Source organism: Opisthocomus hoazin, chromosome Z (genome assembly GCF_030867145.1).
Source record: "Opisthocomus hoazin isolate bOpiHoa1 chromosome Z, bOpiHoa1.hap1, whole genome shotgun sequence".
NCBI classification, from domain to species: Eukaryota; Metazoa; Chordata; class Aves; order Opisthocomiformes; family Opisthocomidae; genus Opisthocomus; species Opisthocomus hoazin.
The window spans coordinates 46,237,090-46,257,220 of record NC_134454.1 but is presented as its reverse complement, the minus strand read 5'-3'; the positions used below and the strand labels follow the sequence as shown (position 1 = coordinate 46,257,220).

The 20,131-nt window shown below is 36.7% G+C and overlaps 1 protein-coding gene across 1 annotated transcript in view; it reads right to left on the bottom strand.

The window, feature by feature from the left end:
* CNTNAP4 (contactin associated protein family member 4) overlaps window positions 1-20,131 on the bottom strand; it is a 279,906-nt gene that overhangs the window by 81,170 nt on the left and 178,605 nt on the right. Inside the window, exons 4-8 of the mRNA XM_075411353.1 lie at window positions 14,560-14,707; window positions 7,094-7,297; window positions 6,736-6,920; window positions 4,622-4,765; window positions 2,877-3,138 (exon numbers count right to left, since the gene is read on the bottom strand). Of these exons, the coding sequence (XP_075267468.1) occupies window positions 2,877-3,138; window positions 4,622-4,765; window positions 6,736-6,920; window positions 7,094-7,297; window positions 14,560-14,707 (943 nt within the window). The remainder of the gene's footprint in view (window positions 1-2,876; window positions 3,139-4,621; window positions 4,766-6,735; window positions 6,921-7,093; window positions 7,298-14,559; window positions 14,708-20,131) is intronic.

Genomic DNA, 20,131 nt, shown 5'->3' with positions numbered 1-20,131 from the left:
AGTAAGTGTGACTATAAACACTCCAAAAACTCTTAAGTTCCCCATATGGTTTTGTTAGATAACTTATTTCTTAGAAGAGAATATGATGTTTTTGCAGTAGTTTCTGTCTTCACAAAGGCAAACACAATTCCTCCTGTTAGACTTTAAGAAGAGTAAGCTTAACATAGCATGAGAACATTAATTTCTGTTTCAGCATAGAGTAACAAGATTTGTATTAGGGTATTTCAGTTAATATGTTATGTATAGAGTTGCAACTTTGAAATTGAATAAATTGTTCTGTGTGCCAGTCTTCAGCTGTTAAAAGGGCCACCACCTTCAGCTGGTCTGCTAAAATGACACTGTATGACAATAGTTTCTTTAATATACATAACTAATTGAACTGCAATTGAAATAGCTCCTAAAAAGACGAAATCATCACTGTTAACTACATACCACTGACATTCTTACTAAGTGATTGACATTTTCAGATGGTGAGTCTAGGGAAACCTCTTGTCATTACAATAGTACTCTTTGTGGCTGTTATTTTAGATTATAACAAAAACCAGGGTTGATCCTATTATCACCCACAGAAACACTATCAAAGTATTTGTGTAAATTTCAGCATCACCTGTGGTCATTACTGGCTTACAGTCTTTTCCTGAAATAAAATTATGAACTGTTTAAAATTTACTTTTAATCATTATACACCTGTAGAAACATAACTAACTTCAGAGTTACGTTTAACTTTTTCCTGTTTCTTTTTATTTTTCCTCTCAAAGGAATTTTCATTTTGTATCAGGAATTGAAGTTGTATCAGGAACTGAAGTGAGAAATCAATCTAAAAGAAACAGGGGCACAGAACTAAGATTAAGGAGGCCTCATCTTCAATCTTTTGGCTGTTTTTTTGCTCTGCTTGAATCTGCTTTTCTCTCTTTGTCTGCATTACACTGTCAAGCACTTGATATGCAACATTTTAGATAAGCGATTCTTCTTTTATTTTTGCACTGAATATAATTTTTATCTGAAATCTTATTTCACTTTTACATAACTTCTTTAATTCTGTGATGTCCGAAAGAGATTTAGAGGCTTTCAATTTTATGACAATTATTTTTTTATGTATTTATTATTTTTATTTCAGTAACTGCTTAGTCTACTTACTGGATTTGTTATTGCTCAAGCAATAGCTCAAGCTCTATATTCTGGTTTGAAAATTACCCTAGAAGATGCCTTTGGTTTGGTTCCTATCACTCCAATGAATATACTCTATTCAAGACTTAATTCTTCACACGTTCAAATCCTTAACTTATTTTCTAAATACCAATGCAAGACAAAGTTTTCCTGTTTGTTATTCACCTCTTAATTCAGTTTACACATTACATTACTGGAACTAACTTCTTCTTTTTCACTGATAATACACTTCTTTTATGAATATGAAATATATGACAGTGTACAGTTCAAAATAAATCTAGGATCAACTAATAATTTGAATATCATCATCGTGCTTTCTGCAGTCAAATTACCCATTGCTTCTATGACATATTCCTCCAGCTAGTGGTCTCTGGTTATCTTCTTTGTCTGTACAGAAACCACTCCAGTCCCAGCCTCATTTCCTCATTTTCTTATATTCTTTGGAATCCCATTTATTTGCCTAATCTCTCTAGTTCTGTTTTTCCTGCCTGAAAAGTCTTTCTGGAATGATCATTTTATCCCTCCACAAGAAAAGGGCAAAATTCAATTTGTCTACATAAAGGATGAGAAACTCTGAGGTAGCTGTGATGCATGGAGTGTCAGAGCACAGTATACTACTGATGAAGTGCTGTTAGGTGAAGGTGTTGATATTATCACATGGTGATGTTACTGCTTCTCACCATTTTTTAAGTCGTGGAAGATGGAGATGTTGTTGGCTTTGTCCTACTCTCACTTTTCCTGAAAGAAGGAGATTCCTGGCTGGGTCAGTAGTCTTGCTGTACTCATATCAAGTGCTAACAGCACTCAGGAAAAATGGGGAGTCTCTTTGTGAAAGCAGGAGTCTCCTTGCTCTCAAACTAAGTGAAAGTTGGGAGCTGCTTCTCAGAATCCCCGCTGGGCACTCTCTAACATGACTGTATCTTACTGCACTTGCCTCATCCTCTTGTCCTTATATATTTGTCTACCAACAGTGAAATGGCTTAGAAGATGACTAGAGGGTACACTTTCTGGAAATCTCAGCTCTGCCCTGAGGGCTGCCTAGCAGTGCACACTACCAACAGTAGCTGACCTAGTCTCAATTCAGTAACTAGCTATACAAGTGACCCTTCAGCTCTCCTCAACTTCTCCATTTCTTTTTGTCCTTACTATAAATTTCTTTTTTTTTTTTTTTTTAATGTAGACTCAAACTTGCCCCAGATTTCTGGAACACAATCTGCTATTGGGCATCCACTGTCCAAATGTAATGAAAAGCTTTGTAATTGAGACCTCCAGAAAATAACAAACAATATTTAAAATAATGTATAACTCTACAGAAAAAATGAGTTACTTGATGCCTTGTAAAGACACTGACAAATATCTGAATGGCTTAGTATAACAGAGTAACAAATTAACTTGTTTACACTTCACAACTGGAAAAGTTGCTTCGATTTCTCAAATTTCCCAGATTATACACATGAGAATTACATAGTGTATGTATGTAAAGCTAAGGAGTCAGATTTGAAGCCTACTCAATCATAGGGAAAAAGGCATAGATACATGTTTGTGAGAAAAGAAGGTATTTAGAAAATATTTTGCATTAAAATTCACAGAGGTAAAGCATAGTTGCACACATACTAGTCATAAAACAAAGTCAAGAATGTAGTAAATGACTTTACATTAACTTATTTTTCATGTGTAGGAAACTTGGATTTTTTTTTTATTTCCGTTACCTGCAGTGATGTCACTCAGTGCTTTTCCTGGTTTATGAAGACTGATTTTAACTTTCCCATCACTCAGATATAAGAGGAAACCACCTGAAGTCTGGTGTAGTTTATTAGATAATAGAAATCCCTCCTTGTTCCAGGTGCGAAACTGGAAACTGATGAATATTTCATCTTGCCCTGATGTGCCTGGCAGTGCCAGGTAACTTCTGGAGCTCAGAAACGTGACAGGAACTACCTGCGGCTCTAAACATGAGAAGGACACATTGCCCTAGAAAGAAATGAAACAAATCTGGCATTAGCAATATCTGAGGAAAAACAGTCAAGAGAAATTTTGTATGGAAACTACACAGTTTCAAAACACTGCATAGAACATAATATTTGTAATATTTGAATGTGTTAGTCTAAAAATCAAGTCGTTTTCTTCCAGGAATATATGTAAATAAATAAAAGCACTGTCTTGTTAAATCAGCTGTAGAGAACTGAATAGTCCACTGAACTGACCCGTTGTGAAACACAGTCATCAGACTAATAAACCTTGCTAAATGCTAAAAGCTTACCATCTGCAGATTCCTGCTCCACGTTATCTGGACAGCTGCCTGATACTGAATCAGACCAGCAAAGTGGCTATTCCACAATGGTTCTTTGGTAACATAAACACTTTCTGGCACATTAACATTATAAAACCTCTCCTAAATAGTTTTGAAAGTAGGACAATAGTTCAAATCTTTAGAGATGAAGATGATGAAATTTCCTATGACAGTAATTTCGTAGTTTCCCTTTCACTAGTCCACACGGAGACTCCTGTAACTGCCTACTCCCCAACATCAATCAACATCATGGACGGGATATTATACGGAGGTACCAGTTTAGTTAATTCTGGAATATTTCAGATGAGCTTCACATCAGAAGAGATATCTGTCATTCATTTCTTCTGGGACAGAGAAACAAATTTGATTATCCACATTCTGAACTTAAATCCAAACCATATTTGGAACTCGAAAGTACTTCCTCTTTTGTTAATTGTTTTGAACTTACTGTTTCCTTCATATCTCTGCATTTCCTGCTGCTAAATAAATAAATACTGCAAATAGAGATACTATTGGAAAATAATCAAAGGAGTTAGTAAAATTTATAGAAAACCTCCTGTAACACAGAAGAATGTTGATTCATTATTGGAACGATTTCTCTAAATGTTAGGGATTTGGCTAATATAACTGTTGGCCGTGTCACAACAAATACATTCAACCCACCAACATAAAGTACAGCTCTTCAGACAAAGGGCAGTATAAATTGACAAACAGAACTTATCTGTCAAAATTATAATGCTTTGGAGAAAACAGAGCATATCAGTGTCCTCAGCAATAGAAAGCTTTTGCAATGTACTGTTGGTGTTCTTAATAGTCAAGTACAGAAGTCAAAGCCAGAGCTTCGATGGCTTCCAATACATCTTGTTTTACTCACTGGCTTTAATACATGCACAACAGTGACATACCACACAACAGTGATATATCACACACATCTAAATATCAGCTAAAGAGCTGAAGAATAAAATGCATCTTGCACTGTCTGCTGGATGGGTCTGTACATCAGCAAATATAAAATACCTGAGTTAGGTATTCCTTGATTTTTCTTTCATTAAACAACAAAGAATTTACTAGAACTGTGTTAACAGATTGCATATGAAAGTGGCTGTGGTCTTTTTCTTTCCTTTATTTTATTTACTTACTCTTTCTTAACTATAAATCTCTTACCACAAAGTAGATCTGAGATTTATGCCTCCTGGCCAGGTCAATAATGTTCACTCCGTTATAATAAATATTTTCAAAACACCCATGAAAGTGCCTGCGCGACAATGTCCCTGACTTTCCAGGCACTGGGATTCCTCCAAAGCTGAGCTTAGAAGAAGAAGAGAAATCAATGATACTATTAAGTAATTTTCTAAGGAAAGAAGTTGCCAATAGTGTTAGGAGCAGAAGTCAAAGACTGGCCATAATGAATCTGCTACTTCTTGGCTATTTCCTTGTATCACATCTACATATTAAAAGCACAGGCTAACAAAAGTTAGGCTATATGAAGTCATATGTATGTGTTAAAATATTCTGAAATGTTGGCCTTTTTTTTCTGCTGAGGATGCCTCTTAACATTTGCTTAGTATAGAGTCATATCAGCTTTCGGGCTCAATTATAGCTGCAAAACCAAGGAGAAGAAGGACTAGGCTCAGTACATGCAGATCATTCTGGACAGTGCAAAAAGGCAGAAGAGAGAGTTGTTCACTAACAACTTCTTTAGGAAATTTGAGCCTAACTTCTCCACTGTGTGCAAATCATAACTAACGTAACAGAGAACAAGAGTGCATCAAACTAAATTATTCCAGGGCAGATTCAAAAAAATGAAAGTATATACTCTCAAAATGCTTAGGCTGTGCAGTTCCTTGATTTGATGCTTTAGGTTTACTTGGGTTCAGAAAGAGATTGGAAGATTTAATAAAAATAAAAATCCATCAAGTTCAAGAATATCACTCTGTCTTAGTAAGTCCCTGAGGCAGAAACTGTTGGAAAGCAGGAGATTGTTTTAGAAAAGTATTGCCACGAGGGTGACCTGAGTTATACTCTGGTCTACGTTTCCACACTTGGGCCCCATCGAAAACAGAATGCCAGTTTAAGTGAACTTTTGAACTCACCCATTGTAAAGCTATTCTGGTTGACATTGTAGCAAAGGTCACTTCAAATTATTTACCTTTTAATTTTGAAATTTCACTTAATATTTAAAATCCTTTTATTAAAAATGCCAAAATTAAATATATCATGTTTCATTAAGTAATAAAATTGAGAAATTTTTATAGTCAGAAATGCAATTCTAAATACAGTGGTTCATACTTTCAAAGCTTTTAGGTTTTTTTCCAGTTTTTGCTTTCCTTTCTACCTTGTGTTGGTAACATATTCTTCAAACTACTGTATGTGGAAAAGAGGAAACGTTAATTTGCAATACTTGTTAATTTAGTAAAATATATCTCTTTATGAATCAGATTAAAATAACATTTGTTGTTCCCTATTTTTTCCTCTTTTTATTTTTTTCAGTTGGTATGATCTTCCAGGCCTTGACTTTCTGGCTTAGATTCACAAATTTTAAGCAGAATCATGACTTTAGTCTTGTGAATAATGTTTTTGAAATGGGTTAATGCAGACACAGAACAGCATGAAATCTTACTCTAAACTGCTAAAAAACTTGAATGAGTAGAGTAAAGTAATTTAGACCTGCGGATTCCAGACACTCTGCTCTATCACTCATTGTCTCATCTAACAAACAGGACAGGGGCAAACATAAAGCAGCCAGTCATCACATTACAACTGTGAAATAGTGGTATTTTTAACCATAGGTGGGAAAGCGTCACAGCAAATTACGTCTACTCCTTTTCATGAATCTGCCATCTGTGTAAGCAAGATTTTTTCACACTACATTTGCCAGATTTAACAGGAATTTAAGTCTTAATCTAAACATTTCTAAAATGGTTTTATGCTCATTTATTACAATTTTTATCAAGCCATAAAATAATAGATTTGAGTAGGGGCTCATTCCGTATGTTTACATACTGTTTACCACATCTGTTGCACTACTAAAACAAAGATATTAAAATAATGAATTTGAGATGAAAAAGATGGTCTTCTGAAAATTTTGAGTTCAAAGTCTAGTGGAGCATTAGTAATCTAAGAACATCTCTTTTTATTCGATTCATTTCTTTAGGAGACAGAAAATCCCTAAAGTCTTAAGCACTACAAACTTATCTAAGTTCTGTCTCCTTTGTTTGTTTCACTGCATTTACATAACCAAGTTAATAAATGTAATAAAGGAAAGGTAATTTTCACACCTCATAATCAAGGTCCAAATGATTGAATTCTCCTTTTGCATGAAAATGATGAGTGTGTTTGTCCACCGTAAAGTTTACTTGACTGTTAAAGCGCTCAATGAGAACAGAATGCCAATGCTGATCATCCAAAAGGCTGCCCAGTGTAATATTAATTTGGGCATTAGAAGGATGAGTTTTAGTATCACCTTAAAAGAAGAAAAATAAAAACTATTAATTCCATATAAAAATATAATTATTCAAATATATACTGCTAGTTTATTATACTCTATATATTAAAATCCACTTAACAAATTAAAAGAAGTTTTAGTCAAATAATACCTAGTAACTATATTACACTTTATGACACTGTAGCTGTTACCTAAATTAATGAGTAGAGACAGCTTCCCTTTAATTAGTTCCATGGTGATGTGGTCTCCATTTTGTCCTTCTCTGTGGAGGAGCACTCCATCACTTTGCACTGTCTTAAACTTCAGAGAAATCACATCTTTCAGTGCACTCATGAGTTTTTGATTAAATGCGTAAATCAGGCAACTTTTCCCATCAAATCCAACTACCTCAGACCCTAGAAGTAAAGAAATGAAAGAGAATGTATAATGCTATGTCTAAAAGAGACAGTTGCATGTTACTCCAATATGGTATGAACTCACACCGCCAACGTCCCTAGATTCACCTGTGCCCAGTAAAGTGTAGCTGATTTCTGTTACTCCTGTTCTCCACCAGATGTTAAGACTGTCCTGTTTCAATGATGATGCTATCACTAGATAGTAAAGCAAACTGAGCAGAAAAGACCTGGCTTCTATTCCAATGTAGTACTAATCTCACATGCTGAAAGGTCTTCCTTCCCCTGGAGTCAAGAAGTCCTTCAACCATTTCTGTTCTTACTGTATTCTTAGAGTGAAAATCTCTGTTAATTTATCTGCTATAAATTCCAATCAACAAAAAGAAGAAGAGGAAAATCATGTCCATTACATTTAACTGATTTTCAGGGCCTTCATGCAGACAGTAGATTTAAGACACTATGAAAATCAATCTAGATATGTGTACAGTAGTTCAAAATAATATCATGCCACACTATTCTAGGAAAGAAACAAAAATATTCAAAACTGAAAACTGTTCAACTGTGAGTAGGGCCAGGTTCTGTTAATAATTTTTTTTCTGCCATTATAAACAAATTACTACTTTAATTAAGCTGAATTACAGTTTTAGTACTGGAATACAGGACTTTGTATCATCATTTTTCCAGTATGGGCATCACAGAATCACAGAATGGATGAAGCTGCCATGCATCTCGGGAAATCATCCTGTGCAACTTCCCTACTCAAAGTAGGGTCAGATCCAGCAGGTTTCTTAGGGCCAGGTTTCGAATATTGCCAGAGATAGAGACTACATCTCCCTGGGCAACCCATACCAGTGTTCAACCATCCTCACTCTAAAAAAATGTAATTCAGTTCATGGCCACTGTCTTGTCACTGAACACCACTGAAAAGATCCTGGCTGTGCCTTCTTTACATGCTCCTATTAGGTATTAATACACATGGTGGGATTCCTTCTGAGCCTTCTACAGTCCAGTCCCAGCTATCTCACCCTCTACTCACACAGCAGATGCTCCAGTCCCTTAATCATACTTGTGGCCTTTTGCTGGATTTGCTACTGTAGGTCTATGCCTTTCTTTTAGTTACATAGCCTGACCTTCCTCTACTGAGGGTCTCGCTTATCCTAGCCTCTCCTCTGGGCCTCAGAGACCTGAGATTCCTGAATGCAAGTCTTAACTAGCAAAGACCAAGGTGAAGAGGGCACTGAGTACTTTGGCCTTATCCATGTCTTTTACCCTCAGGTCCTCTGCCCCACTCAGTAGTGAGCCAGTACTTTTGATAGTCCTCCTTTTGCACAGTTCCTTTTTATTCCTGAGCTCAGTTGGGAGCTCCTTGCTCATCCATGCACTTTTGCTTGATTTCCTTCTTCTAGGGACAGACCTTTCCTGAGCTTGGAGGAAATGATCCTTGAAAATCAACCAGTGTTATGGGTTCACGTGGCAAGGTTTCTGTAGCAGGGGGGCTATATGGGTGCCTTCTGTGAGAAGCTGTGAGAAGCTTCCTGTATGTTTGATAAAGCCAGTGTCTGCTGGCTCTAAGATGGACCCGCCACAGCCCAAGGCCAAGCCAATCAGCGACAGTGGTAGTGCCTCTGTGAAACATATTTAAGAAAGGGATGAAAAAAACTCTGGGTGAGATGGCAATGAAGAGGGAGGAGTGAGACGATGTGAAAGAAATAACTCTGCAGACACCAAGGTCAGTGAAGAAGGAGGGGGAGGCGGTGCTTGAGACTCTGGAGCAGAGTTTTCCCTGCAGCTCGTGATGAAGACCATGGTGAGGCAGGCTGTCCCCCTGCAGTCCATGGAGCAGATATCCACCTACAGCCCGTGGAAGGGATCCCACACAGGAGCCGGTAGATGCCTGAGGTAATCTGTGACCCCATGGGGAGGCCACGCTGGAGCAGGTTCCTGCCAGGACCTGTGGACCCATGGAGAGAGAAGCCCACAATGGAGCAGATTTATTGGCAGGGCTTGTGACTCCGTGGGGCACCCATACTGAAGTAGCCTGTTCCTGAAGGACTGCACCCCGTGAAAGGGACCCATGCTGCAGCATGTTGTGAAGAGTTGCACCCCATGGGAGGGACCCACACTGGGGCAGTTTGTGAAGAGCTGCAGCCCATGGGAAGGACTCACGTTGGAGAAGTTTGTGGAGAACTGTCTCCTGGAGGGACCTTCACACTGAAGCAGGGGAAGAGTGTGAGGAGTCCTCCAACTGAGGGACAAGGAGCGGCAGAGACAACATGTGATGAACTGACCGTAACCCCCATTCCTTGTCCCCCTGTGCTGCTCGGGGGGGAGAAGGTAGAGAAACGGGAATGAAGTTGAGCCCGGGAAGAAGGGAGGGGTGGGGGGAAGGTGTTTGAACATCTGGATTTATTTTCTCACTATCCTACTCTGATTTGATTTTTGACGAATTAAACTCCCTTTTCTCCCCGAGTTCAGTCTGTTTTGTCCATGACAGTAATTGGTGAGTGATCTCTCCCTGTCCTTATCTCGACCCTCGAGCCTTTCATCATATTTCCTCTTCCCTGTGCAGCTGAGGAGGTGGAGTGATAGAGCAGTTTTGGTGGGCACCTGGCGTTTATCCAGGCTAAACCAAAACAACCAGCTATCCTGAATCCCTCTCGTCTTCAGTGCCATCTTTCGCGTCACTCTTCCAATGAGTTCCCTGAGCATGCAGAAGGCCTGGTCTGCTGAAGGCCAGGACTGTGATCCTGCTATTTGCCTTGTTCCCCAAAGGATGCTTTTGCCATATGTAGTCAGATGGATTGTGTCTCTTCTTAGCAACTGCTGATCAAAGAGTCTCCTAAGGCTTTTTAATCTGAATAATTGCTGTTGACATCAGCTGTGCAGCTAGTTATTGATCCAAAGGATTCACCCAGTAATCCTCAAGCACTTCTCTCTTCTCAGCAGCAAGAAGGAAAACACAGCTTGAGACCCCATGCCCCTGCCCCTTGCCACTTGCCCCTAGAGCCTTGTAGTCATGTTTGATGCACTCCAGGTCTCCCTGACAGTGCTGTTGGTGCCCACATGGAAGAGAAACAGACGGGGATAGTCTGAAGACTGTACAAGCCTCAACAGTGTCTCCACAGTATCCTGTATTCAAGTCCCTAGCAAGCAGCAAACCTCCTTGGAAAGTAGGTCAGAAAGGCAGATAGCAGAGCTTCCAACACAAATTATGGGGACAACTGCAGACACTCCTCAAGGGACATCTTTGTAGCATAGAATCACACAACAGCTGGCATTGGCAGCAAGTTTTTAAAGATCATCTAGTTTCAATGTCCTGACAATAGATCAGGTTGCTCAAAGCCCCATACAACTTGACCTGAACACTTCCAGTGAGGAGGTACTCACAGCTTCTCAGGGCTACCTGCTCCAGTGTCTTACCACCCTCATTATTAAAAAATAAACAATAATCTTCCTTTTGTCCAGCCTAAATCTACCCTCTTTCCAATTAAAAACATTACTGTTCTCTTTCTACAGGCCCTGAACAAAACTCTCTCTCCATCTTTATTATAAACACCCTTAAAGTATTGAAAGGCCACAATAAGGTGTCCCCAGAACCTTGTCTGCTCTATGCTGAACAACTCCAACTTTCTCAGCCTATCTTCATAGGACAGATGTTCTAGCACACTGGTCACTTTTGTGGCTCTCCTGTAGACTTGCTCTGGCAGGTCCACATCTTCCTTGTCCTGGGGATCCCACAGCTGGATGTAGTACTCCAGGTGGTGTCTCATGAGAATGCTGTAGAGGGGGAGAATCACCTCCCTTGACCTGATTGATTCTGTACTATAATAGACAAAATATTAAAGTCCTAAGTTTTACAGGTGAAGAAAAGAGTATTACTGAGGAATTTTCCTTTTCACATTTAAACCCATCTTTCCATCTGTCACATGAAAAAGCCTTTTCTTTTTTCCTTGTGTATTTAGCCTGCTGGTTTTTAGAGGATGGAATGAGAAAGACAGCCTTGTAATGAAGGGAGAAAAGAGTAAGCCAAAGAGACTTCTAATCACCCTTTTTTAGTGCCAGGGCATAGCTTAACCTGAACTTTATTTTGTATGGCTTGCTTATCACAATCTGACATTTCAGCAACAACACACGGGAAATGTCTGTAGAGATTCACCAGTCTCTTTTGCACACACTAAATAGGAAGAATTATCAGGCAGACGCCGAGAGAGATTTTGAGGTGGGGTGTTTTTGGCAGCACAGAATATTTGTTGTGTAGTCATGGCACAATCAGATTTCATCTGTCCACATGAAGCCAGGTCGTTCACCTGGAGGTAGAAAACATTTTTCTTTCTTTCTTACATGAAAAAGACTGTAGAACAAGAGTAAGAAAACTGAAGCGCATGGCAGAGGTAGCAGACTGAGGAAGTAGAACTAAACACAAAGAATACACAAGAACTCTCTTAATGTTTCATGTAACTCCATAACAGACTACCTATCCTTTCTACTCCCTAAGTGCTAAGAAGCAAAAATGGAAGGATGTGTTCTGGATGCATCCTTTGCAAATATATAAAATGTGTCAGTCTTTGGCCTAGAAGATTCATGGTAAAAAAGCAGTTCCGTGTGAAAAAAATGAAATAAAACCCATGATAACCTGGTTTACCCTATGGGCATGTGTCATGGACATTACCAAACCTCACCAAGACTGCAGCTAAAGGGGAAACATTAGTTCTGAGGATACTAGGCTAAGTTATTCAGAGCAGGTGTTTGGCTCAAGACAACAGAGCAGCAACTTGAACGTAGTGTCAACAGTTGTCCTGTAAGTATTACTTCACTAAGATAGTAATGATTTCTTTTGGATGTAACATACATGCATTTTTCAGTATCATTTGCACTTGAATACAGAACACCCTCCACATTTTTGGTAGTAAATGGAAAGAGAGTTGTTTACTCTTACAATACAAGAAAGCGTGAGATGTCTCTGAAGGGAAGAATGAGAAATGGGAAATCTGGGAAGTGTGAATCAAAGTTAAAGTAGCTATCACTGGCATTTATGCTTTTCTTCATTTTCTGGTCTTCCCTGGAAAAGTATATAGCAATTCAGAAACAGCCAGGCATAATTATTGTAACAATAACTACATGTCCTGCATGTGTCTGATAAATGAAGGAAAAGACTTGAGACAAAGAATTAATGTTTCAAATTATTAAATATATTTTAGAACTATAAGACTATAATCACCTGGTTTGTCTTCAATAGAAAGCATTGAATTGAAATATTAAAATCACATGGGAATTCTAGATGTTCAAAATAAATGAAGAGATGGTAAACAGTCTGCAATTCATTTGGAATGAAAGCATTTATACATAGAAAAAAAAAGTATTTCAAGAACATACAACATCATTAATATAGAAAAAAATCTTAACCAGTTTGAAAAAAGTTTCCAGATTTTTAACAGTATCAGGTTCTTTATGTACTGCATTACAGTGGATAATGGACGAAATAAATATCCTTTTTAAATTCAGTCTCATCTTAGAAGATAGTTATCATTTACTTGAATGACTTGTTTCCATAAGCTATCCATAGGTTCAATCCGGTACCAAATAAGTAAAATACAGAAAAAATCTTAATCTTCCTCAAAAGTAGTTACTGACCACACACAATATATTTTAACTGTGTAACTGCTTATTCTGTATGTTTTATTTTTTTTAGTAACATGGGCACTGCCCTTTTTTTGTCGCTTAGACTCGTAGATTTTCCTTTGGCAATAGGGATATCATAGAAGCAAGCCATAAGATACCTTGAAAGGTGTGAGAGAGAAAATTACAGTAGTCAATATAGATAAATAAAACGTGTATTTTAGCCACGTGCAAAAGAGAGCTTTTCAGTTTGGAAATGTTTGACAACAAGACTTCGAGCAAGGATTTAAATGTTGTCAAATGCACAACGTAAAGGACTGGGAAGAAGAAAAGCTGATTGACTTTCAGTGAAGCTTAGAGACATGAAAGAATGTACTCTCATCCAGTACCACAGAGATGAGATTTAAAATGGGACACTCAGATGAGCTTTTAGCTGGGAATGATAAAGCCATCTGTTCAGCCTCCATTTTTAACTTTCAGTAGTTCTGGTACTTAAAATAGTGAAGGATAAGTTGAATTTTGGCCACATTTGTCAGTTACAACAGTATCATTACATTGTTCTGGGAATCATAAGTCATGTTCCCAGTCTCCAGGCAGATGTCATTGAGGAATTCTGTGTGTTCTTAACTTCTCACATCCTTCTCCTGGCACGAGCTGTGTGTTCTCTGGGATGGGACAGTTTACCAAGTTTCTGAGGTGACCTAATCTCCTACATCCAGGTTCAAATTTTCGATATCCTCAGTTTGTGGTCTTTTACTCATCTTACAAAATGAAATTTAAGGCAGAAAGCCCAGATATGTGTTTTACTGATGTTCAGTTTAAAGTCAGATACTAATGAATGGACACAGAAGAGAGATAAACGGACACCATTCAGAAGAGGTCAGCTGTGTAAAGTGCGACTTAAGCACAGAAGCTGAAAGAAAAATCCTACAAATGAAACCAGATCAAAGTACTTAAAAAAAGCAGTTAAGGAGCTTGCTTAAAAAAAAACTTTGTTTCTCTCATGAAGAAAAGATGTGGAGAATAAAAAGTAGTACACAACTTACTAAAAGGAATATATTTTAAAAGTCCAGGGATGAAGAACTTTAACAGGAAGACAACAGGAAGATTTATCTTGTCCAGCAGATCAATACAATAATAGTACCTGTGTATTTGTGTTCCAGATACGTATACCAGTTATTAATGTTTCATTAATGACAAGAAATATTCTAAAAGTACTCCATAAATATATAACAACTTTGAAGTATCCTTCAATTGTGTATTTGTGGGTCTATCTACTTGTACTGTTATTGGTGCGGGATCAAGACCCATATATATTTAAAATTATGAACATTTTCCACATTTTGTCCTTCAGGTAGAAAGTATACCATGTTAAGACATAGTTTTTGAGATAATCAAAAAAATATTTTGCAGCAAATCAGTTACTGAATTACGTTCACATCATTCATTCCAACACTGAAAGAACTGGAAAATAAGCATCACATATTGTTAGATGATGCAGAAATAGTGAAGTCTGGATATAAACTTACTGATTTGGCTTTATCCAAGACTGAAGTTAAGCTTAGAAATCTATTTTAAAGTATAATTCAGGTAGCAAAAAAACAATGATGAATTGTTGTTTTATTTAGCTGATTCAGCAAAACACTTACTGTAAGTGCATCCATAAACTTCAATGCGCATTCCAATTCTGCCATTCGGATTCCAGTCCAAAGGCACAAAACGGAGAAATCTTGCTTTAATAGAATGCTGAAGCTTATAGTATATGACACTGTCTGCATTTGTGTTTCCAGAAAAGGCCTAGAAGAAAATGAAAAAGAGATCAGCCACATCCATATTGAATACAGAAATGTATGGAAGTATTGCTGATCTTTTCATTTTATACCCTCATCTGGCAAACAGTCAAGCATAGGAATAAAATGCAATTATTACTGAATTCCATAGGAACAACTACTGAATCAATCTTGATTATTCTTCCGGATCAAGTGTTAAGTCATCTGTGCATTTAGTACTAACACCATGCTCATTGAAAAATCTCACACCTTCTAAAATTCAAGTGAATGAAAAAGTTCAAAACCAAACATTCCTTTCACAAAATGTGTAGAACATTCTGGCATTTCAGTGTATTGTACCATCTGTTAATTTCTTCTAAGACAACAGAGTTCATAACCTACAGAGCTCTATGGTTTCCTCTTACAGGTAAATTTCATAGCAAACCTGTGTTTTAGATGTGAAGTATGCTGAATGTAAAAAGATTTTATACTGATAGATCATGATATTCAAAGATTCTGGTTTCCAGTTAAAGAATCCAGAGTATTATAAAAGGATTTTAATGAAGTGTTCTATTGAAAAAGAGAAATCTAAATTTTGAATTTTTTTCCTAGGTGAGAGGTACTGGTGGCAGTATTTAACTGATAAGATTACTTCCCCCTTTTGCTACAGAAAGAAAATTTAAAGAAACATAAAGAAATGTAAAGAAGAATGTAAGAAAACTAAAGAGCTGTAATAATGAACTTTAGCATCCTAAAGACTGGAAAATATCTTCTGATTTTGTTGGTTACATGTTCAGGTGTCCTTATTGCCTGTTCATGATAGATGAAGCAGAAAGAATTTGTTCAAACATTTTGGATCTAAATATCTGATAAACTAAATAGAAATATCTCTCTGAAATATGTTGACAAGAAAAGTTTCTGGATATATGGACACTACAGTTACTATAGCTATAAGCCACAGATGTTGCAACTGCAGAAGTATGTAGAAATCAACATCTTTAGGTATGTAGCTTCTCTTTTCATAAGTTTTTGAAGCAGAGGTAAGTTTCATTGCATTCATTATTTACCCTCCTATACATGAATCTTTGCATTGTCTCTCCTCTGTACTAGCACAATTTTAATAAATGCTAATCTCTGACCATTCAATAAAGAAAAAGAAAAAGAAAAAGAAAAAGAAAAAGAAAAAGAAAAAGAAAAAGAAAAAGAAAAGAGAAAAGAGAAGAGAAGAGAAGAGAAGAGAAGAGAAGAGAAGAGAAGAAAAGAAAAGAAAAGAAAAGAAAAGAAAAGAAAAGAAAAGAAAAGAAAAGAAAAGAAAAGAAAAGAAAAGAAAAGAAAAGAAAAGAAAAGAAAAGAAAAGAAAAGAAAAGAAAAGAAAAGAAAAGAAAAGAAAAGAAAAGGAGCTAGTGAATTGGCTCATTACAGCTAAGCTATCAAGCTAGAAATAAGCAATAAGAGTTAGTGTGTCTGAATATCCACACCACTTTCAGCTTCACATGTTATGATTTCACTGTCACATCAGCTGAACATGGAAGCATGTAAAATACTGGAGAGGAGCTACTATTTGAAGGTGAGACCCTTCCTGACCTCTTATTCCTTCAAATCCTCACTTGCAGTCTGTAACACATACAGCTATCAATGAAAGTGCCAATTAGTATGTTGACTGAACTGGAACCGAAGTCCCAGAAATTTAAGTACTGTGAGCAAATGAAGTGTTCAATTAAGATTTAAATTTTTTCTAAAATAATTTTTGGAGGGCAGGTACTTCAGGAAAATTAGTTGTTAAATGTTAAGTACAGAATGTATACTGTTTGATTTTTTACTGCGGGGTATACTTAAGACACGTGTTCTTAATTTAGAATTAGGTTTTGGACTTCAGTAACAGCCTAAAGTAATTTAAACTACTCCTTAAATTGTTCAGAATGGTCAGTTTAGTAATCAATATTTTTAGCTGTCATTTTACAAAGCTTTTATCTAGGAAGAACACATTTTAAAGTGCATCAACTGAGTTCAGCATTAAATGAGTCTCTATTGCTTGATTTTAAACACTCTAAAGGTTAAAATACATAGTTTGGGGCTTTTTTCAGTTTTAATCCTTTTCATAAGAAAGAGAAAGACGAGTCATTCAGACAGCTTTTCCTCCAGACAGCAAATACTGAAAGCATATCCAAAGCCTATGAAAACAGCCTGCAGGTTTTTTACAGGAGAAGCTTATTCAATGTGACAGATACACTCCTGTCTATACAGCAGAACATAATTACTGTTTCACGGTCAAATCCAGCAATCATTTAAACACACAGCAATTATAACCATATAATGAGCTTCCTTCCTCCCACCCCTGGCTTCTTCCGACTGTTCAGATCACTACATTCTTATGCCAAATCACTCGAAGGAAACATGCCAATATTCTAGATTATGCAAAGTCCTCACGACCTACACAGGCATCTGATGTTTAAGAACACTGAATGTGACCCTCAGTTAAGATGAATGTTACACATAATAAGCATTGTTTGCATAAACATAAATCAGCTTGTAGAGCTAACCTCTCCAATATAACTGCCTGCTGAATCATGGCTTTTGCTCTTACAGATACTACATTATACTGCTTTCTCATAGCATGAATTCTTCCCATCTTTCTAAAATAATGCCGTTTTTGAAAGATGGAAACACTATATTGCACTTTAGCCTTAAATGGTAGTAGAGGCACTTGGCAGCATAGATATCTAAGTAGGTAGCTGTTCACGGCCTATTTTATTCCATGGAGGAAAAGTACCCTGGACTGTGCTGAAGCCTGAAATGAGGGCCTAGTATCAAACTTGTTTTAAACCTCCTACTCATTTTCTAACCCTGTAGTTTCTTTACCTCAAGCTATTTTAACCCTGCTTTGAAACAGAATTATTCTGTTCATTATGGCATCAGAAATCACACATGTGCTCTGGACTGTATTAGGAAAGTTAAATCTTGTATGTAGAAGGGCATCACCAAGTTCAGAAAAATTTGTGAAGGTAAGCTTACATCAAGATAAGGTAAAACGGAAGCTCTTTGTTTCCCTCTCCATATTCTGTCTAGAAAATAGGTGTGTTTTTAGACCAGGGATGACACCAGCATCACATCCAAAAGTTCCTCAGCAAGTCAAACTGTCTTCCTCAGCAAGTCAAACAGTCCAATGTAGGTAAAGTTGTGTATGACACCTGCACTGTGTATACTGAGCCATACTTTAGATCACCTAGAACAGATGATGCTTATTTACAAATGGAACTTTCACTGTATGGCATACTATACATACACTGTAAAACATATCATAGGACTAAATAATATGCATAATGTTTTTACATATATTTCATACCCATTGTAAGAAATATTTGTTACAAATATTATTTCATATTAAATACAGATATTGTTATGTTAAAGAAGTACACTTAGATGCAAATTCTCATTTCACATTTATTGACAAGAAATGTAACAGGACCCCAATCTGCATAATTTTGTCAGAAGAGGGAATTTAGCAGTGAGATACTGGTGTACCTGAAGAAAGGTCTGAGCTTCATCATGTGTTTTATGAATTCTACCATCAAAACCAGCAGAAACACATGACAAAATCAGTGTGAAGTAAACTAAGAGCTTTTGCTAGAAAATATTTTCTGTTATTGCATGATGACGGTTATATTTTGGATGCACTGTCAAGCCATACCGCCTGTACAAGTCTTTCTGCTTATGACACACATGAAAACTGCAGCAGGTATTAGTGCCAGATGTTGTGAGCAAGGGAATATAAATCCCAGTAGGCTACTGGCAATTTATTGACCTTAGAGCATCATTCAAACTACTCTAATAATGCTGCAGGATTAACCCATAGTGAGCTCATCTGAGAACTAAGGGAGGTCAAAATAAATTATTTTCTCCCACAACTTCTAAGCTAACGTAATATAGTAGTTTAACTATTTACATCTCAGTAACAAAAGGAGTGTCTAATCAAGTTAACCTAGCACGCAGTACAATTAACATCAACTTCAATGAAATATTCACTGTACAAGAATCCAAACTCTTCCTTCTCATCCTATTACCACTGGGGGAAGTTATTGTTAGTCTTTTGAAGCCAGTCCTGAAAGTCAATAGATGTGAACTGTTTGGTTACACTGCAATAATGAGTGTGAAAGACCTTTGCTTTTACTAGAAAACACTGTACCAGAAAACTGCCTCCTTTACCTGATCGCCAGGTTGGAATTATGGCTAGGAGAAAATGATTGCATAGAGAAAATGCACAAAGACTGTTAGGGGTTTACTGGTTACAATCAATGATTTATGAAAAATCTGACAGATGTGTTGGCTCTAAAAAATCAGCAGTACCATCTTAGTGAGGAGCCCTGTACCACAAGTTACTCACTGTATTTTTCATCAGGTCTTGGCTCTGAAATGTTTGAAGATAGAGTTGAACTATACTAGAGTAATCTTGAGTTGATAAAAACACATGGCAGTTGCATATACTCATAAATTTGACTGATCATAACCTCTTCTGTAAAGCAGGATGGTATATATTAATGACAACAAGCTTAATATAGACCAGACAGAAAAAAAAAAACTAGCTACAGAACTATCATAAACTCTCTTTCCAGTGTCCACTGCTTGTAACATTTTCTGCTGTTTCCATACAAGGATACTCCATCTGGCAAGTTCTGATGCATTTACATCATCTGCACATTGTGCACATCATCTGACAAATGCTATGGCCAAAAGAAAAATAACTGACTAGCTATAGCAATAACATGATTTTCATGCAAACAATGGAGAGATCTTAAAATCACTGTCATGCTGCAACCATGACTAAGTAGTGTCAGATATATTGATGTCATGCACAAGATATTATGTTTGCCCGTTCATTCACTAGGCTCCCCCAATCTATCATCTTCCTTAGTTACAATGGAATTTGGGCATATTTGCTTTTTTGTTTCTTTGTTAATTTTTTTTTTTATTATACAGATATTTGTAATGTGCTTGCTTAAATTGAGGCATACTAATTTCATAACTTAATATTATAAACTTGAGCAATGTGATTCACAAAGTAGAATTCCATATGAACACAATGTTATACGAAAAAAAAACCTGAAATAATTTTAAAAAATGTTCTGAAAGAAGACATTTCAAAGACTACTTAATCTATAACTATATTTTTCACTTAAGAGTGTTTTAAGGAATATCGTTAAGCATTATATTTTAAATTTCTCTTAATTCATTGTGCTGTAGAATTTGCCATATAAATATAATTTATTTTACTTTTACATTAAGAGTTGAGATTTAGAGTCTTATAGCTTTTAGCACTGACAATATTAGGCTTTTTCTTATAGAAAATAATTTCACTTACCAGTAGGAATACAAACCTTTCATTTAATTGCTAGACATTTCTGAGTGCTATTAAAAGTACAGATGACAAAACCAAACTGTTGAGTATTCATTAGAA